The sequence below is a fragment of the Didymosphaeria variabile genome (genome assembly GCF_027946475.1).
Source record: "Didymosphaeria variabile strain IMI 356815 chromosome Unknown scaffold_10, whole genome shotgun sequence".
In the NCBI taxonomy this organism is placed as follows: domain Eukaryota; kingdom Fungi; phylum Ascomycota; class Dothideomycetes; order Pleosporales; family Didymosphaeriaceae; genus Didymosphaeria; species Didymosphaeria variabile.
This window is the reverse complement of record NW_026611629.1, coordinates 54,689-74,292: the sequence shown is the minus strand read 5'-3', so window position 1 is coordinate 74,292 and position 19,604 is coordinate 54,689. Positions and strand designations below refer to the sequence as shown.

At 52.9% G+C, this 19,604-nt stretch overlaps 4 protein-coding genes across 4 annotated transcripts; 3 read left to right on the top strand and 1 right to left on the bottom strand.

The window, feature by feature from the left end:
• Positions 1-12,269: 12,269 nt before the first annotated feature.
• On the bottom strand, positions 12,270-13,770 carry N0V89_012099 (uncharacterized protein; the record flags this gene model as incomplete). The annotated part of the gene is made up of 2 exons (XM_056220824.1): positions 12,270-13,084; positions 13,131-13,770. 2 exons carry the CDS (start codon positions 13,768-13,770, stop codon positions 12,270-12,272), a joined length of 1,455 nt encoding a protein of 484 aa, XP_056064811.1.
• Positions 13,771-14,956: 1,186 nt separating this feature from the next.
• N0V89_012098 (uncharacterized protein) lies at positions 14,957-15,336 on the top strand (the record flags this gene model as incomplete). Its single annotated transcript, XM_056220823.1, has 2 exons — positions 14,957-15,047; positions 15,161-15,336. 2 exons carry the CDS (start codon positions 14,957-14,959, stop codon positions 15,334-15,336), a joined length of 267 nt encoding a protein of 88 aa, XP_056064810.1.
• A 1,150-nt stretch (positions 15,337-16,486) lies between these two features.
• Positions 16,487-16,931, top strand: N0V89_012097 (uncharacterized protein; the record flags this gene model as incomplete). The annotated part of the gene is made up of 3 exons (XM_056220822.1): positions 16,487-16,600; positions 16,662-16,748; positions 16,821-16,931. 3 exons carry the CDS (start codon positions 16,487-16,489, stop codon positions 16,929-16,931), a joined length of 312 nt encoding a protein of 103 aa, XP_056064809.1.
• Positions 16,932-17,460: 529 nt separating this feature from the next.
• On the top strand, positions 17,461-19,518 carry N0V89_012096 (uncharacterized protein; the record flags this gene model as incomplete). The annotated part of the gene is made up of 2 exons (XM_056220821.1): positions 17,461-17,466; positions 17,749-19,518. 2 exons carry the CDS (start codon positions 17,461-17,463, stop codon positions 19,516-19,518), a joined length of 1,776 nt encoding a protein of 591 aa, XP_056064808.1.
• Positions 19,519-19,604: the final 86 nt, after the last annotated feature.

The window sequence follows — 19,604 nt, the reverse complement described above, 5'->3', positions numbered from 1 at the left end:
GTTGATAGCCTATCAAGTGTTCGTCCCGTCCGGCGATCCCTTCTTCATCACATTCGTCCTTGAATGGCTTATCAGCTGGAGGATTCTGTCTTCCGCGCATGTTTAGACGCACAATATATTACAAGTGCATTATTATCCTAAGCCCTTGGTTGCATTTACCGAAGACGAAGAGGACGACACGCAGTTGATAGCCCAAGCAAATATACGCTTAACATCTGCCTCGACTCCAGAACATACGGTCGACACCGTATATAACACCACCACGCCACAACATCCGCCTCGGCTCCACCCCACACGATAAGGGGTATATAACACCATACCAAAAAACCAGATGTCCTCTCAGCTTCGATCCTGGGACTCGACTAGCACAGCATGGCCTCCGGCAGGCCAATCCGCCTCCAATCCGCATGTATGCGGCGACCCGAACCACCCAGCCTCGGATGTCAAGAAGCCGATCAACATCGAAGAGGCCATGCTCAAGACACTCCAGTTGAAAGACTTCGACGCGGTGATGGCTGATATGATGGGCGAGACCGCCAACGCCGCTACCCGCATGACGATGATGAATGCATGCGGCCTTTTCCCACCGGACACCCCCGACGCTGTGCAAATCCGCGCCGCATGGCGCCTCGACCTAGATCCAGGCCTTCACATAATGCTGCTCGTGCCAGCTCGTGAGGGTACGAGTCATTCATCCATCCGCCCCGGCCCCAGCCCCTTCGGATACATGACCTGACCGGCCACAAGCAGTCAGCATCGTGTCGGCCTCGATGATAACTTTTTGGATCTACCAGATCATGAACCAGAAGGTGGCGAAGATGGTGCCAAAGATTTACTCTTCGGGTCGGGGCCAAATGTGTAGTCGAGTTGAGCTGTTGGCTTTCTCTTCTTGCATTCTTGTCTTTCTTCTGGAGTGGTTGGCCTTCTAAGTTGTTGGCTTTCCGCTCAAGGTTGGCTCTCTATTTTTGAGCTGTTGGATCTCTTCTTGAGTTGTTGGATCTCTTCCTGAGTGGTTTTCTGTTTTTGAGTTGTTGGATCTCTTCCTCAGTGCTTGGATTTCTACGACATCACAAGTCAATCCATTCTCTCGCAGATCGACTTAGTTGTTGGCCCTCTTTTCTGCTGCTCGGTGCATTTAAGTCGGCACGTGACGGGCGCTTTCCAGGCTATCAACAACTACGTTGAGGACTTGTCAACCAGATTCACGTTCTGCGCCTTCGGCAAGGGCAACAACTACGTTGAGACCGGCAACCAGATTCACGTTCTGCGCCTTCGGCAAAGGCAACAACCAGCGGATGAGCATCCTTTTCCACCTGATCTCATCCCTCCGCAAGGATATCGAGGATTTCGCCGTATATATCACCCTAGGGCCTCAACATGATCAGCCTCACCATGATCAACGATGCTGTGGTATGATCTGGGCCTGGTGGACTCAGATGAGCAGGAGGAAGAAGATCTTCCTACCCCCCCTCATTCCTTTTCTTCTTCTCTCTGCGTGATTGCGTGAGGAATGAGCAGGAAGCGGACCACATCGGGCCTTTTGCGCTCCTCATCCGCGCTTCATCCGCGCTTCATCTGCGGTTCAAAAGGCGGATGCTCCTACGGCCCTGGATTTCTTCGACACACTTAGTCGGTTCTCTTTCGGCACTCGGATTACGCGCTGCGATCAACGAATTTCCGAGTTAGAAACCCGCAGTCGTAACAATGAGACCCACGCCATGAGCGTCTCGCTGCGTTGGACGACCGCATTCGTGAGAATCTGAGGCATACGAAGATGGGCATACGAAGGAGACCATTCAGCAAAGGGAGAAGGAGTCTGTCTGATGGTTCTGGGGTGCTGGACCCTCCTTCTCCCCTATATATCTTTTTTTACAACAACAGTTGCGCACGACAACTGTACCTTATTCGGCCAATTCCAGCAAAGCCATGCCTGGAAGTGTCGGAGAAGTCCTGGCCCTTGCGGAAGGATTCGATTTCGATCTGGCGGTCTTCCCAGATCCAGCCGAGAATTCCCGGTGCAGAGACACAACTATGAGAAGCCAGAGAGCATCTTGTTAGTTTGCGCTCGGCCCCTGCCTGGTCTCACGCCGCCACCCTTTTCGTATGCGGAAGGGGCAGTATCCCTCTGCGACCGGATCCAAATGCGCCTGAACGGATCCCTGCGGCGCTCGACATACGAGCCACAACCTGTCGAGCTACATCGCCTACGATATGTTCGCCAATCCTTATTGCCTTCGCGGTCAAGTCGCACCTGGATAGAAACACCAGCTCCGCCACCGCTCGCGATGAGAATCGGTTAGGGTTACTATATAACTCAATCAACACCCGCTCTTCATTCTCCCATCACCCATCTTCGGATTCATTGGGGGCCTGGACTCCCAGGTCGTGGCGAACGTACACGGGACAAAATGGCTAGAAGAGTTGAACAGCCTGTGAGAATGCCGCTGGTATGTGTCTTGTTGAGCAGTGTATGCGAAGTCTAGCCTGACTAATAGTTGAAGGACTCCATTATCTTCGCGCCATATGACTGAGGACTGCTTCTCTTTTGCATTAGGTTGAAGGACCCCGTTATCTTCGCGCCATACGACTGAGGACTGCGTCACTATTGCATCTGGTCGAAAGGCACCCAACCCATGATTACAATGCGAGCCGCAGCTGTGTTGTCCCTAGAACCTTCCGTTCAGCTTCATCTGCCTGGCGTCAGAACGAGAAGAATATGCGAGGATACAGGGATTGTGGCCTTCCCTACTAAGGGCGTTTAATAATGGATTGCAGGATTCCAATGCGGTAGCGAACATGTAAGTGGATGCGATAGCCTTGCTTGGAGCCTTAAACTAACCTTTCTACTTAGTCTATATATATACTTTTCAACCCTAAAGACGTCACCATCATGGACGTCATACCAAACCACATCTCCCTTGGCCCCTCATCCAAATCCTCACTACCCTCTTGGGGAGCTGGTCGAGAAAAGACCTCTTCGGGAGGGGGAGCTGGTCGAGAATAAGACCTCTTCGGGAGCTGAAGTCGATCGAGGATAAGATGCATTCGGAGAAGGCGCTTGCGAAGATGAACGTCCACGCCTACGAAGATGCATCGAAGAACGACTGCGCTTCTTTCCGACTCATCTTCCTTATGGGTGAGCAGACCGACCAGGCTCCGTGGACGATAACAATACTATATATATCTGAGTAAGTTTTCCATCCCCTCCGATACACGTGCTCTTTATTAATCGTATTCTAGCTTCTGGACTATCCATTCATGGCCTTTTATTCTTCTTCTTGGGCCATGACCTGCGTTCGACTCATCTTCCTCATGTATGAGCAGACCGACCAGGCTCCGTGGACGATAACAATACTGTATATCTAGGTAAGTTTTCCATCCCCTCCTACACACGTGCTCTTTATTAATCGTTTTTCAGCCTCTGGATCATCCTTATATGGCCTTTTTTTGTTCTTCTTGGGGCATGACCTGCATCAGAATATCATATGAAAGCTATGGAGACGCTCGCGCATGCGGTGCGAGAGAAGTGTGGGAAAAGTTCAAGCAATGCGATGCGAGAGAAGTGTAGGAAAAGTTCAAGCAATGCGATGCGAGATAAGTGTGGAAAAAGTTCAAGCAATGCGATGCGAGAGAGGTGTGGGAAAAGTTCAAGCAATGCGAGATCGATTAAGAGGAGTTAGAGTTAGAATGTAGGCGGTCATCTTACCACGATACCGTCAGCCAGGTGGTGTCAACGAGAAAGAAATTCGAGAAAGTGATTCGTGTTCGTGGCAGGTGCATCTCTCGGCTGGTGGATTGTCAATAGGGTCAATCTTCTAGGCGTCGGAGCCTTCTACTTGCGAGGAACGGGCTTCTTTGCAAGCGCAGGGCAGGATGCGCGGCTGAGACGTGAAGTACTGGTTTTCACGTATCATCGCACAACAGAAGCTCTCCGAGTAGGTATTCCAGATAGGCCTAGCAATGCCAGCAATCAGAAAAGCGCGACGGTATAATTAGAAAAGGTGTCGACGGTGGTCAGTAGTGGGGTGTTACTGCGTGGATGGATAACATCTCAAGGTGTCCAAGGACGCCGGCTAAGCCATTTTCGAGCCTAGCGCGACACGTGCTCCACTTTACGCCCGGGGCCCAACAAGGGACAGGTGCTTGGGGTTACACTTTGTTACATGTCGATTTCCTCACTTCGTACGTACATCAAACCCTGTAACTCAAGATTACGATGCTACAGCTCCCGCACCATACACACAGCATAACGCCGACACTCGGCGCCTCTCTCTTAGCCCGCCCGCCGAAAGCTTTGTCGCGACTTTCGAGTCTCCCGCATCATCCGTCCAACCCGCTCAGCCACGCGACCATCCACGCCGAACACGCTCCGAAACTCCACAACTGCCCGGGCGCAGCCTCGAGACACGCATTACATACCCAGAACAGCATCGCTACTATCCCGACTCAGCTATGGCGATCTGCGGTTTGACACATCAGTTGCAAGAGCCGTCCTAGGAGGGCGCGACGGCGCGGAAGCCGCCATGATGCAATAGGCGACGGCGTTCTGTTAATTTTCGCTCCTCCGCATCGGGAAATCGTCGATTGGCTGAGGATATACTATCAGACAAGGCTAGATCCCTGGTGCGAGCCTACAGTAAGCGGTTTGCGCTACACGAGTCGCTGCAGTCCAGCCCTTGCTGTCGCTTAGATCATAACATGGGTCCTGGGTTGGCTCGGTGCTAAGGCGGTTCCCAATGTTTGTTGTACAGCGCGCTGTCTTTCGGGCGCTATTAGGATTGAGGCCATCGCCCAGTAGCTATTCGATGGCCGCCGGATCCTGCGTATCATGCTCACTGTCTGCCCTCCCTGCATAGTTCCAGTCTCTGTCGTGCATATGGTTCTTCGTGGAATTTAGATGCCCGCTTTTGTCCTAAGCCGGACGCAAGCTGTTGTACTCTCGCATATATCTCGCTGACCACTAAGCAAGAACAGCGGCGCCAAGTGTCTTAGAAGCACCAAGCACTTCGTGGCGTTGTCTCAGAAGTACCAAGCGCTTGGTGGCGCTGAGACAGTAAGCCATACTGCTTTTTCGCTTGTTCTCCTGCCTCCATGATAACGCAGTATTGTGCGCTGACGCAGGATTCGAGCAGAGACCCGCCATACTTCTCGGAGCCACAATCCCAGCAACAAGGCTGTCGAACCATTCGCGAATAATTTACCAAAGCTGCTTGACCATCTCCCAAAGCCACGTCAATTTTTGTCCAACCCAAGAGAAGAAGTCCTTCCACTGTATGAAGTCCACGGCCGAGGCAGCAAAACCCAAGATAGGAGAACCAATAGCTGCGACTACAGCGGAAACGTTAACACCAGCGCACCGGCTGTGAATAATACCGAGCCACACCTGAAAGTGACAAACGTGCCCTTCGTAGTCAAGTCGAAGCCAGATAAGTATTTGCAGCGCACATCATCAATCCAACAATGGCCAACAGTGGTCCTTTGAACGTCTACTACTATAATCTATCGCCGCCAGCCGAATGCATCTCATGGAAGTACTCCAGAATGGTATCAAATTATCCAAAAAGGGTAATAAGAAGACCCTCAAGTGAAGGCTAGAATATGATAGCTGCTCGTAAGGAACATGCGGAACAATCGGTGGTGCCGGGAGTCAGCGCTCGCAAGGCTGCCGAGAGCCTCTGACTGCGAGCGCAGCGGGGCTGACGATGGCTCGCCCATGATGTAGGAAGAAGCCGGGGCCGAGAGGTAGCGGTGCCGGCACGAAGAGAGGCGCTGCAGCTGTCGCGCTTTCGAATGATGCGCAGGGTACACAGTTCACCCACTCCGATCCCAATTTCTGGCGATATGTTAAAGTTTGAGGACACTCATAGTTCGTGGCCGCCGTCGCAATTCTAGCAGCGATACGCTCCCCCAACCTCTACGCCGCAGCAACCCCTAAGGTAGGCACGCAGCAGCTGAAAGAGGCCAAGAAGAGATAGAATACATTTGTACTGAAGTCAACCTAACTATAGAATCACAACCGCGACCTGTTCGCACTCCGCCATTGAGCTTCGACTTTTCAGACCAGCTTCTTTATTGGTTTTTCGGTCAAACAATGAGTCAGCACGCTATGATTCAATGCACATCATGGAAGGTCTGGCTCCCCCAGTGAGACTAGAGCTACTACCAGATCCACGCCGCTCCGCCTTGTCTGTTCTATGAGACAGACTATAAGGCATATCTAATACCCTACGACACCTCAACTACCGATTTGTTCCTCTGACTCAGACTGGCACCAAGTCCTCCAGCAAAAGTGGTGAAGCTAATGCGGCAGAATAATAAGCTAGACTAAGAGAATATAGTTCTTAGAGCGCGGTTATCGACCTTTCCAAAGCTCGAGTGGAAGCTGTTGAGCATCACGTACGGAGATAAAGGTTCAATTTGGTGTGTCCGAGGGCAATTCCGCAGTTGACATGTAAAAGGGCATAAGGAAGAATGTTTCATCAGCTGGACCGTGGATGTGGAAACTATTTGTTTAAGCCGTAAGTACGCCGACACCTTCACCAACGTAGGGAAAAGCCGCGGCGGTTTAATGGGATCGTCGCGGCATACACTATCAAGGCTCGCCCATACTGTATTGGACCACTTGATCGAGGAGCGCTATAGAGCAAATTGCCAATTAGTTAACGCCCCCTCGACCAGCGCACGAGGTTGCGTACACATGGCCCGTTCAGCTTCAAGCACCGCATACGTGTGTTCATCCGGTGAACTTGGGTGTGGCGCAGTTATCGACGCATCAGCACCGACTTGAAGGCGGGTCCCAGTCGCTCTTTGTCAATTCAACCTTGAGCATGCGACAGTGCACTACTTAGTGACTTGAATCGTTAGTCAGCGGCGGCAGCTGACAGATGGATCAACTCGAATGCCTCGCAAACTTCCCCATGAGGCAGCCTGTTACTCAGAGCTCTTTCCTCGGCCGTCGTAGCCTTGGCAATGGACCGAGAGCCTGTGCCGATGTTGTGCCTCCCTATGGCAAGATGGAAACGGGATAATCATTGGAGCATGAGTCTATTACGGTGCTCATGCTTGTCAGCCTGTCCGGGGGGCCATTCTCTGAATGCTGACTGAGATTCGTTGGCGGTCGAAAGCTGTTGGATTGTGCCATGCCTGACAGCGATGAACCTAGGGGCCAAGCTTGTCCACAATCGCTCCAAAGTCCTTACAAATCCTCTTCCTGTTATGCAGATCTTTCGGATCCTTCCAGGTCCTATTCGGGCATTCGAGACTGTCGTCATGCCCCAACACCCACTAATACTGCGCATGTGGTCCGCTTACTTTTGATGTCACGGAATTGAGAATTCTAACAGCGATTTATACTCGAAGAACCATAAAGAATTGGACGAAATCTCATAACGCTTCCTGGCACAACCATCTGCCAACAATACCATGACACCAGAAGCACATATACGTAGAAGTCTAAAAATGTAAGAAAGCTCGAAGTATATAACATTTACTTTCACATGCGACACTGATGCAGGCAGATCGGGAGTAGCTTCGTAAGATATTCCATTTAGACTGCAACGCGATAGGCTGTGGGTTTCGAGATTGCCATCGTGAACATGGTGGTTGGTGTTGATGCTGATATGAAGTCCGATACCTCTAACGTGCCAGTAGATTAATTACCAACGAGACAGATCCGTGTAGCGAGATGTTAGGCACGCCTAGAACCGGTACGGAACATGGCCTCTGAAGAATCAGCAGAACACTATCTCGTTATGACCGCGAAGCCTACCGATTTACTCATCATATTAATCTGTCTTGCGATGCTGGTATGTTACAATCAAGCCACATGTCGACAAAAGGCAAGCTCACCGTTCATGTGGTCAGTAGTGGCACCAGTCGCGTGGAAATCCTCCATGTCACAAGACCTCAAATCCGTGGGAAATAGCTTTCTGTCTGCGAGCTGCAGTATTGGGGATGATGATGGGTTGGTCGCTGCGCTGGAGGCAGAGCTGTAGAGCGGCTTAGAAAGGGTGGACTTGCAGCTGTGTCCAACTCTAGTCTTCAGTGACACCGATGGCAGTTTCGATAGGTAATCCTCAGCCAGCGACAGGAACGCCTTATCATACGATTATAGTGACCCCCCATCAGGATGTGGGCCCAGCTCGTTTACCCAGCCCTATTACTATGACAAAGTCACTACAAAAGATTTTCAAGGATGTCTTCACAGCTTATCGTAGAAACAGTATCCAGTCCCCCAGTCTTCTCTCGTCTGACTTCCCCCCAACATAAAGAGAGGAAGATTATCGCATCGCCCGTTGAAACTTCCAGACGTTACAGTCACATCTTCTGGTAACACCGCCTTCAGCCCTTCTTCAGCCCAGGCCGTTGAGATGCATCTGGACTTCGCCGGTTCTATCGTGTCGACTCTGCTAGGAGGAGCGGGTATTACACGTACTGCAGGTACCATCGCCTGAAAATCTCTCAAATAGACCGCGACCTTATTCTCAACAAACAGTGCCATACTGCTTGTCTTCTCGCGGGAAGTCAGCACCAACCGCGAAGCCAGACGCACGCCCTTACGCACAAATATAACTAGCGTCTGTCACGACCGCGCTGCCAAAGCTGCAGGAATTGCTGCTAGATAGAGTGGAAATCGACACAGTCACGTCCCTGAAGCGCCATCTATCAGTACCGAGTCGACATGAACGGCTCGACTGCACAAGCGTTCAAGACGCCGGACTGGCCGTACGCCATGCCGACCTCATTACTCACCCCAAAATAACAGGGCTGGCAAATCCAGTGCTCTAGTCCATAGATTCAGACGTGCATATGAACAAGCTGGGAGTCGTAGTTGAGAAGGCAAAGACTCCAGTAAAAGCATCACCTTCTGGCTCAGTCACTCGCAAACAGTCTGATGTTACACTGTAAGATCGCCCTGTCAACATCAAGTCGTTCGGCAGCGCTGCTATTGCAGACGTGTGGTAGGATTCATCGCAAGCACCGAAACTCCTCTATCCTATCACCTCTTACCATTTTTTACTGTGAAAGGGGGAGACGGCGCAGCTGAACACGTACACAAGTTCCTTTCACAGGTACGTCGCTGCAGCAGCTCACCCGCAACAGGGCTGGATTTATCGTCTTGCAACCCGTCGCGGACACGAATTAACAAGAGTATCGTTCCTGCTTTAATACTGGAGACGACCTGGAAGAAATACGATAGCTGCTGAGAAGATTCTGGTACAGGCTGACGAATGTACGGGAGGTTTGAGACATGATCGTTGACCAAGGATGCTAGGGAAATTTTTCACGTTGTTGATTTTGAGATTCCCGGTTCAGTCAACCAGAAGGATGGGGTAACTAAAGATGGTCTTCAAGGCTCAACTCACTACAGAGACATTGCTGGCAGGTAGTGAGTATAGCTTTTGTATGGCGAAAGAGCGAACCCGCTCGAGGTGTTACACTAGTGGAGTTGGCGGAGCGATCGGTACCGCTGGTAGATAGTGTAACGTCGAAGTTGAGAGTGAATCTCCTCAAGGATGAAGTACTACAGGAAAATAATAAATAGTAACTCAGAGCTTGGGAGGGAGATGTTATGGCTCATGAGGTTGAGTCGGTGCGTAATAAGCTGAAACTGGAAAACGCAAGACTTACTGTAGAAAGGAGTGGCCCGATCTAGAACTGTTGGTTCCGAGGAGTGGAGCTTGCAGGAAATACGAACGGGGTGGCGCAAAATACCTCGCAGCACGTCGAAAATTTCTCAATTTCCCTTGCTTAAAAAAGCGAGCTACGACATTTATGCCAACTCCTTCACCGCCACCTTCCTTGCCGCACATCCCGGTTCCGTCGTCGACGCGCCGGGAGTCTTGTTGACAAAAACTAGGCAAACAGCTTGCTGGGAGTGGTGGGGGACATAGGCGTTAAGAAGATGTATGCGAGCCTGGACATGGACACTCTGACGCCCCAGGCGCTGAAGTTGGTGTTGAAGTGCCAAAGTTTGTGCGTTAAGTTGTAAAATTCTACTTTGCAGAGCCAATAACGGCGACGGCGACTGCGCCCGCGGTACCAGCTCGTTAAATTCGCTGGTATGGTTGTGCAAGATGTGACGAAAGCACAACTTTGGCTCGCTTGCGCGTGGGGAGCCAATAGTGGTACTACCATTTGAACCTCGATCGAACCGGAACTGAGAAATCGCTATCGCTTTGAGGGATTACCGAATCTGTTTGATGCCAATCCCATTTTCTTCCCCTGTGCCCGATTGCCGGCGTCTTCCAAGTTTACCTCCCTTAAGGATGAATTGTTCGATCTTGATATCCTGCGGACTGGTGCAGCGGTCAGCATTATCGATGTTAATGCTACGGATGGAGGGAACGATTGAAAAAGAGGCAAGCAGACAAGTGCAAGCAGACAAAGATTGAGCTTACTGTTGTCAAGTCGATAGCGCCACACACGATACTCGACAGCCCTCTCAACAAGGATACTCTAGAACGTCTTAGTTGAATTGCACTACTCCAAGCCTACGTTGGACGCCCAGGTGTGGAGGTGCCTACGGCTTTCGCCTGATCTGGTGGTGGCCTTGAAGTATACAGTTACCCCTTCATCCGAGAAAGCGAAGCCTGCACAATAGCTCTATTCCGGGAAGCTCATCATTGTCGGCTCAAATGACAGCACTCATACTCCCGAGTTTCGAAAGCTGGCAGGGAGGTTCCTTAGTGATAGCGGTGAGCAGAGACTCTCCATCCCTCCAGACGTGGGAGTTCCGAACGCACTCTCCTTACCGTCGATAAGCATCGAGTATCGCTCGGACCATGCGTTCTAGATTTGGGGAGAGTACAAGGCCGCCACGCATGCTGGAAACCCATGTCACTCAGTGTTCAACATCACTACAACACTCGACGTGTTCGACGAGCTATTCTCAATCCCCCTCCATCTACCGAACGACAAGGTCGGCATGGTCCTCCCGGTTTCGCACGTAGGTATAGTCAAGCTGGGCTTCTGCCAGCTTACTACACCGCCCGTCCGCCCGAATGAGACCGCTTCACCTGCCACTAACAGACCAGGAGTCTCGACACGTTCGTTGGCCAAAAGTTCCACGCGCGCTGCGACCCAGAAGTATAAGGTGTTAGCCGGAGTGACGCTTATGGGCCATGCGGGCTTCTACTTCGAAATGTCCTACTTATAGGACCGAGGAGATATGCCGGAGAGGCTAGTTGCACTGGTACCAAGCTTTCATTCGAAGGCGCGGTCACAGTGCCTCATCCTTCCCTGCAGGTGACGTATGAGAACGGGAAGTTCACGTTTGCGGCACTAGGTATCGAAGAAGCCATAAAGATTCAGGAAGCGCTCTGCAAAGGCTCCAAAAAAGACAGATCGGGAGTGCAAGGATCTGGTTAAATTACTCTTTAAGTATGCGACGACCAATAAGCTCAGCTGGACATCAATCTGAAGATGAAAGATAAGAAGGAACTTGATGTGGTTTATCAGCGGAAGGTTCACTGTCACACCCCAGGCGCCACTCTTTGGGGAAGCTGCACTAACAGAGCTCGACATGCCTTCTCTAAGCGTGCCATTCCGGGACTTCAACTTCCGTGGATTACCCTCCTCGCAGACACAATAGTCAACAGTCTCGAAAAGCCCGGCGCTGTCATCCTGGCTCAAAGGAAAAGACGGTCGTCGTCATCGGCTGGATCGCCATCAAGAACTGCGCGGCCGACCGCATCGCATCGCTGCTCTGCCGCAAGGTCGACCCTTCAAACGTATGGCTTGCACCAGGAACATGCACCCAAACCCAAAGATCGGAACCGCCTGACCTTACCACTCTACCACAGATGTCATCATCCAACCAACCAACCAACCAACCAACCAACCAACCAACCAACCAACCAATTAACCAAGAAAGAAAGAAAGACAGCACAAGCTACGGTAACCACCCATCCATCCACCTACCCCCTCTCCTCCGCCTCACCCACACACCATCCCATAAGATACTATCGAGTGGTCGGCTGGTGGGACACGTACCATGGATAGAAAGAAAGCAAAGTGTGGTTGTGGTATGCGATATTTGGAGGGTATCTATATCTAACGCAAAGAAGCCGTGACTTTCAGTACCATATGCTGACATGACTTCGTAACCTCACTATACACAATCGTAAACGTGTCGTCCAGCTCTTCCATCGGCACGGCTTCTGAAGCGCGTGCGTCGTCGCGAGGTCGCACTTCGCCGCGAGAGTCACCGACTTGTACACTGCCATTCCATTGGCAACAGCCACCCCACCCTGTTGCCGGCAACCTCCTCACCAGCCAACACCCAACGGCACCGAGCTTGCGCGGCGGGTGGGCTCAGACTCTACGGCAGGCTTTTCTGTATACAAACGCCGCCCAGCCTCTACCATCAACCTCTCTTTCAAGTCCACTCTCCGATCGCTCACAAGCTCGTCCAGCCTTTCCTTGGCCGTGGTATACGCTTCAGCGGTGCCCTGCTCAAAGTCCTCCTTCATCTCAAGCGTCTGCTCTTTGAACGCCTCTAGCTCGGTAGCGCACGCCAGCTGGAAGTCCGCTATGCCCTCCGCCTGAAGCTCGGTGATCTCGAGACGGTGGTCGTCGAGTCGTTCTTCCAGCTCCACCTTGGCAGTGTCTCGCAGGTCCTGCGCATGCTCTTGGGTCTCGATTGTGATGTCGTTCGCAAGTTCATCTAATCGGGCGTCGAGGTGCTGCCGAATCATGGCGTACAGCGGCGACGTGGGATCTGATAAGCCTTGCGTTGTCCGACCTGGTGCAGCCGACGCAGCCGCCACTGACTTGTTCACCATGCGGGTGAGGGTGTTTTCGAGCGCGTCGGGAAGCATTTGTTCGATGGCATTGGGGATCATCTTGGCGAGTGCGTCGGGGAGCATACGCTGGATGGCATCGGGGACTATCTTCGCGACAGCGTTCTCGACAGCATTCTCGATTGCGCTCTGGAAGGCATCGAACGCGGGAGCAGACGGCGAAGACGGAGGGAAACGTGGACTCAGGGATGCGGCCGCTGTGGTGGCTTTTTCTGTGGGCGAGCCCGGTGGGAAATCGAGTAGAGGTCGTTTCGGACTCGTCTGGGGGGATCCGGGCGAACCTGCTGGACGTCAACACGGCGAAGAAGGGAACACGGAGCGACTTACTATGGCGAGAACGTTTCTGCGAGGTGAAGTCATACGGCGGGGGTACTTCAGGAAGAACCGCTTCATCAACACCAAAAATGGTCCAGTCGTGCTCAACGGTGTCCGCGTTTTTATGGGCGAACCCCGTCAAGCTTGCGTTGGCGATAAGGTATCGAAATTGCGCATCCTTGTCGCGGTGCAACCAGAGAAAATCAAAGACTATGTCAAGTTTGGTCGCCCTTGCTAGCGTGGCAACCTGTTGAAAGCGCAATTCATGGCCTTGCTTGGGAGATATGCTGCCCGAGGGGCTGAGGACGACGCATGGCTCTGTCAGGGTCAGTTGCATTGACCTAGGCTTGTGTTCGGTGGGACTGCGCGAGATCTGCGTAATCTGCTCGACATTTTCAGGCGATACATGTATCCCCTTCACAGGAATCGCGCCGGATGCGAAGTTGTTGCCGTCGTAGACGAAAGTGATTCGCTGGTCCGTCTCGAAGCCATGCACTGGGAGTCCGAACTCAAGCTCGATAGTGGCTTGCTTGGAGCATTCATTAACGCGAACAATAAGACTGCCTGCACACGAAGCTTGGGTCGTATTGGAAACACATGAAGCAAGAGCGGGGATACCGCCTTTACGGAACAGAAAGTCGTAGCGAGACATTGATTCCTATATCAGCGCCCTATCTACCCAACTCCCGAACAACTCACCAGAAATTGCCCCCCTTGGTACCGACACCGGCACAAGAGGATTGCCCACCCACCCGGGCTTTGTGTGTTGGCAGAGGGCAGCCCTGACCCTGTCGCGACCTCGACCACGCGTTCCAGCCTCGTCGTGTTCGCAACGCCCGGCCTAAATGTGAACCGCCCCCTAACAGTCTTGCGCGGAAGTGCGCAGTGAGAAGGCTTTGTGCGACGCGCAAAGATGGCGGTTCAGATCTAGGACATCGAGCGAGGCAAAGACTAAACTAGTCGCCTTCGCGTGTGGAAGAGTTCGGCCGTGTCGTGAGGTGAATGCGCATATATCCAAACGAAAAAATAGCGAGCGTTGGTGTTTGGCGGATATGAGGATGGTGGTGGATGAGGCGAAGAAGGCGGTGGTTGGGCGTTGCGCACGTCGCAGGCAGAAAGCTTGGCAACGCTAGCGCGTCACATGTGCGTCTTCCCCGCGTTCGGATAATCGTTGATCCGAAGGATATGCGAACGCCAACTCACCCTCGGGTCGGCCCGCCCGCTCTCTGACATGCGCGGCCCTGTACAGGGACTCCCGCGACCTCTCCCTCATGTCCAATAACAAGGATGTGTTTGCCTGGGAATTAAGAAGGTGGCAGATGTAGTGAGTAAGCTTTGTGGCATGCTGTTCTTCTGTATTTGGCGGTACCTCGTCTTTTGTCCGCGAGTCTCTGATGAAGCGCACCGTGTATGGACCATGCAAGTGAAGCTGCGATATCCTCGTAGTCAGGCTAGCTCGTCCTCTCGTGCTGCCTGCGGTTGAGCTTTAGTTCTGACACATTTTCGAAGCTTCCAGGCGACAGCACCTTGAACCTCGCTCCTCCGGGCCCTCTTCGCCTGACCATGTCCCCAAGACGGTAGCGCCCGCCTGCCCCATCCCCACACCCTCGCGCCCTCGCCCACAGCGCTCCCGTTCCTCCAATCGCAGCAAATTTGCCCAGCTTCCGTACGGTCACCGGCGGCACATCGTCACAGAGTACTGTACATCATGGAAAGAGCTTTGCTGTAGCTTCTGCCACTGCTGGCGGAGAAGATCATCTTCTGTCAGGAGAACTACTGCGTCAAACTTGAGACCTCGATGCCAGTTGACGTGCTCCACTGCGCGAAACCACCTTCTAATGCAAATCAAGCGCCTCGTGATGCTTGCGCTCAATATCCCCCTCGTCCTTCCCCTGATAGGCGTGATCATTGCGGAGGCCTTGATTGACCGTGCGTCTCTTCCAAGCGATGCAGTCTTCCCCCGTATCGCCTTGACCCGCGGCGCGACAATATGAGGCGAAATACCGACAACCTGACCCTGATCCGGACCCCGATTGATGCAGGTCAAGCCCCAGAGCCAGACGCCGAAAGGTCGCCAAGTCCCGACCTCGATCCCAAACGACCGTCTGATGGAGCGTCCAAAGAGCCAATCGTGGCCACGCCTCCCAAGACCGGCGAGTCGCTCGCTCACGACATGCCTGTCACGGATAACCTAGAGAAGATCAGTCCTGCGGATTAATAGTGGAAGCAAAGTAACTGCTCAACAGGGATGACCACGCTCAAGCGATCGTCGAGGTGCGTCGGGGGCTACCGAAGAGAAGACAATCATGCGCAGAGTGGACAAATGCTTCATTTTCCCTACGAGATCATGTACCCCGTTAAGCAGGCATGTACGCAAACTATCTGATCCGTGCAGGTGAAACCGAGATATGCTTCGGTGACGTATGGTGCGGAAACAGTCGACATATTGCTGGATGCTCGGCTTGTATCGACGACGACTCAGATCGATGGCTCTAACGCCGCGAATGTAAGTTGCTTATGTTCATCCTTTGCATCGGAACGTCTGAAGCATTTGTCTGTCAGAAGCATTCAGATATACATGAAATGTGCTGACCTTTGGGTTTCAGGATCAGTGTCCGTCTAGAGAAAGCCGCGAAGATCTTCCTCGTGAGTCTGTGTGGCTCCTGCGCGCATGTAAGCACTTCGACAGAGGCAAGATTGTGTCACGGATCGTACTGAGTACTGGGGAATTGGGTGGTGGCATGATGCCACTGCGTGACTCGTCGTTCGCATCCTGGCTTGGGGATGCTGATGGGCGTAGGCCGACCGTTGACATCGCCGCAGTCAGTGTTGCGATCCAGTTGCCGATTGGCGTTCTGTCGTTTGCTCCGCGACTGTTCTTCATTTCGCTACACGTCCTGACAAATCAGGTCAGAATGTACCTGCGATTCTCGCAAGTAGTGGACGACTTACCCGTTATCTCGACGAGTGAGATTTGTTCAATATAGAAGAGAAGTGGCTTTTCGCAGAAGGGATGGCTTTTGGCTCTTTGTTGTGAGAGACAGGAAGGGGAAGCGCGACCAGGAGCAAACACAATTTCGAGCAACCAAACAACGCCCCACAGCCTCTCGTTCACCAAGCTTTGCGTGCAGTGATTTTTGCGATTGTGCGGCACCCTAGTACGCTGACGTAGGTAAGTGGTGGCTTTGTGGCCTTTTCGGCAGTCGCAATCACCTTCACCTTGGATCGTCTCACACCTTTACATTCCCTCACCACGATCAGCTTAGGTCTCCCAACCTTTCTCCCATCATCTACTCTACCTTCGCATCACTCAGCTTAGGTATCCCAAACTTTCTCGCACCATCTACGACACCTTCGCATCACTCAGCATGCCTGATCAAACCATCAACATGACCGACGACGCCCAAGTCTCGGCTGACCTCAACCCTTCCCACCCAGATGCCCCGCTCGCTGGCAACAGCGATCAGGCTGCCCACGAACAGGTAATTACCACCCAGCATCCTCTTGTGAGATACGCGGCTGATCACATGTCGGGTCTTCCAGGACGGCGGCGACAAGCACGGCGGCTACAAGGACGGCGGCGACAAGGAGGATGTCAAGGAGACCGGCGACCCGGGCGCCAAACACACGGTCTAGTACGTGCATCGAACCTACTGTCTTACCTTGAGCTGATGATTTTCTAGCCTCGTGGGTGCTCCTAAGCCGTACAACCAGCCTCGTTGGGAGCCGAAGAAGCGCTACTCACCGGAGTACATCTCTCGCGCCGAGTGGGCCAAGATGGACGCCGCCAAGGAGAAGGCCAAGCGCAAGTGAAGAGGAGTGGGAGACGGATCGCCGGTGGCTTGTGCACATGGTTGTGGACATGGCCAACAGCGGGAAGGGAACTCAAGGCATCTCTTAGCATCTGTGGTGGCATTGCCACAATAGTCAGGGGGGAATATGACTAGGACACTCTGTGGTCCCCGGTTTACTCATCTGCGAGTTTCATCAACCAGGTCTGCCTTGAATGTCGTGCTGTGTGATTTGGCCAGCCGCCATATATGTGTGACTTTGCCTGCTATCTCAGCAATGAACCGCTCCGCAACATGTATGTCATTCTCAATCGTTGTTGAGCACTGAACGCCCCACACGACAATCGTCTCCTGGTCTTGCCTACTAAACTCGACAGGCGTGATGCACCAAAACCAGAAGGTTGAGCTGGTTGCGGCAAACAGACACAGTGATTCGACGCTTTGGAGCAGGGTTTGCGGGGGTGGCAACAGCGTACAGGGCAGGAACCTCTGTTTGGAATGGCCTGCTTATCATCTGTTCGATGACAATGCAAACGACGACACGAAGGGCTATGTTAGTGGGTATACGAGACAGCGGTCAAAAGCACGGTATTGTGCATGATTGGCTATAGAAACTGAGGCGCAGGATCCCGAATATCCGTGACGAGATAAGCGATGTGCGATCGCCTGGACCCAAGGCTGAGACCGGCCCACGCTCGTTTTGTCCGCGCTACAAGTATGCATAAGCGTGTCGCCTGCAAGTCAGCAAGACTAAGGCGATGACACATGCTGCGCTTGATGCTCTTTCGTGGTAGCATAGTCTGGACGTCGATGCTAATAATGGGCTAACTTCCATCGAGGTTTCCAGCAGTGAGCTTTCTTTCTCGGTGGTCTTCTACCGCCGCGAAACCCCCCATCAACTGGAACGCCGAAAGGCCCTGTCGGACATCCCTAGCTGTAGGCCTTTCATCCACGAGGAACGCGGTGGAATTCCCGCCAGAATGGAGAATCGAGACGCTCAACACTTGTCCTCAAAAGTTCCCAACCGTTTCTTCAAGGTGCCGAACAAGTACAACCCCTACCACCGCGCCTTCGAGAACCGTGTCGGCGTGCGACACCCGTCCGTCAAGGCAATACGGGCCAAGTTCTTCAAAGCCGTGCTCGGTAACTTCGCCATCCTGCAACTGCTCTTCTTCACGCTGTTCTGCTACATCTTCGGCACGCTGTACTCGCAAAATGCCCACGTATACAACATCAAGATTATCTACACCGACTACGATGGTGGAGTGATAGGCGCGAGCGTCCGTGCGGCGTACGAGAGGCTGAAGGCTGACTCGTACCCGACGTTGATCGAGGTTTCCGCAGTCGGTCAAACCCCAGATGTTGGAGCTCTGCGGAGCGACGTGTGCCGACGCCGCTACTGGGGCTCCATCTGGACGCATCCCGGCGCTTCTGATCGTCTTTCCGCGGCGCTGGCTGGTGGCTCAGCAGCTGCCAACTACGATCCTACCGACGTACTGACCTTCGCCTGGGACGAAGCGCGATACCCCACCGCCGCAGACTCGAGCGTCCTGTCAACGCTTACCGCCTTGTCCGCTGCCGCACGAGTCGCATACACGTCGATCAACGGATCAGGCGCTATCAACACCATGGATCGCGCAGACCCAAATGCTGTGGGGGCGTACAGCAATCCCTGGACTCTGGGGCAGATCAACATCAAACAAACGAATCAGGGTAGCCGGGCGATTTACAACACGCTGTGCATCATCCTGATCCTCATTCAAGAATTCTTCTACCTGGCTGCACTCAATGGCATGTACGCCGCTTTCAAGTTCTATGAGCGCCTCTATCCACACCGAATCGTCGCCTTCCGCTTCGCCATTTCAGCAGGGTACTGCTTCGTCGGCAGCCTTTGCGTGACTGCCGCAATCTGGATCTTCAAGGATGGATGGGAGGTGGGCGGAGGGCAGTTCATGGTCACGTGGATGGCTGTCTGGCTATTCGCGCACGTCAACTTTCTCGTGTTAGACGTCATCACAGTATGGGTACCGTTAAGCTTCGTGCCACTCGGGCTCATTACATGGATCGTACTGAATGTTGCATCCATTCTCCTCCCTTTCGACCTGGTCCCTGGATTCTACCACTGGGGTTATGCGCTGCCTGCGCACTGTGTGTACAGCACGCAGTTGGATATCTGGTCTGGAGGCTGCAACAATGAACTACACGTCAACTTGCCTGTATTGTTCGCATGGGAACTCTCGGGTCTGGTCCTCTCCTACTTGGGCGTCCATCGACGATGCCACTACGCTGTCATCGCGCAGGAAGCGCAGGAGCATCAGTTTCGGGAGAAGCTGCAAGATGCGTTGGTATTCGAAAAGAAGCGCGACGCAGAGCGGTCAAAGGAGCGTGCGCGCCGGAAGGAAGCGGCTGTTGGCGCAGTAACCACCGAAGACCGGGAAAGAGAAGAAGAAGAGGCCATTGACAGCGCTGAGGCAAGGGATGAGGAGGATATGGACGCTGAGCTCAGACGGGAGCAGAGTAAGAGTCGTGCCGAGATGAAGAAGGTCCAGAGTAACGTGCATTTTGGGCCAAGCTTCTCGAATCCCTTCGGAAGCAGTGGCGATGATTGAGTTAGAAGCCCTTGGGCCAAAACAATCCGACAAGCGCAGAGCAGCACATCAAGTGAGGTTGCCATTGGTGACCAACTTCAATGTCT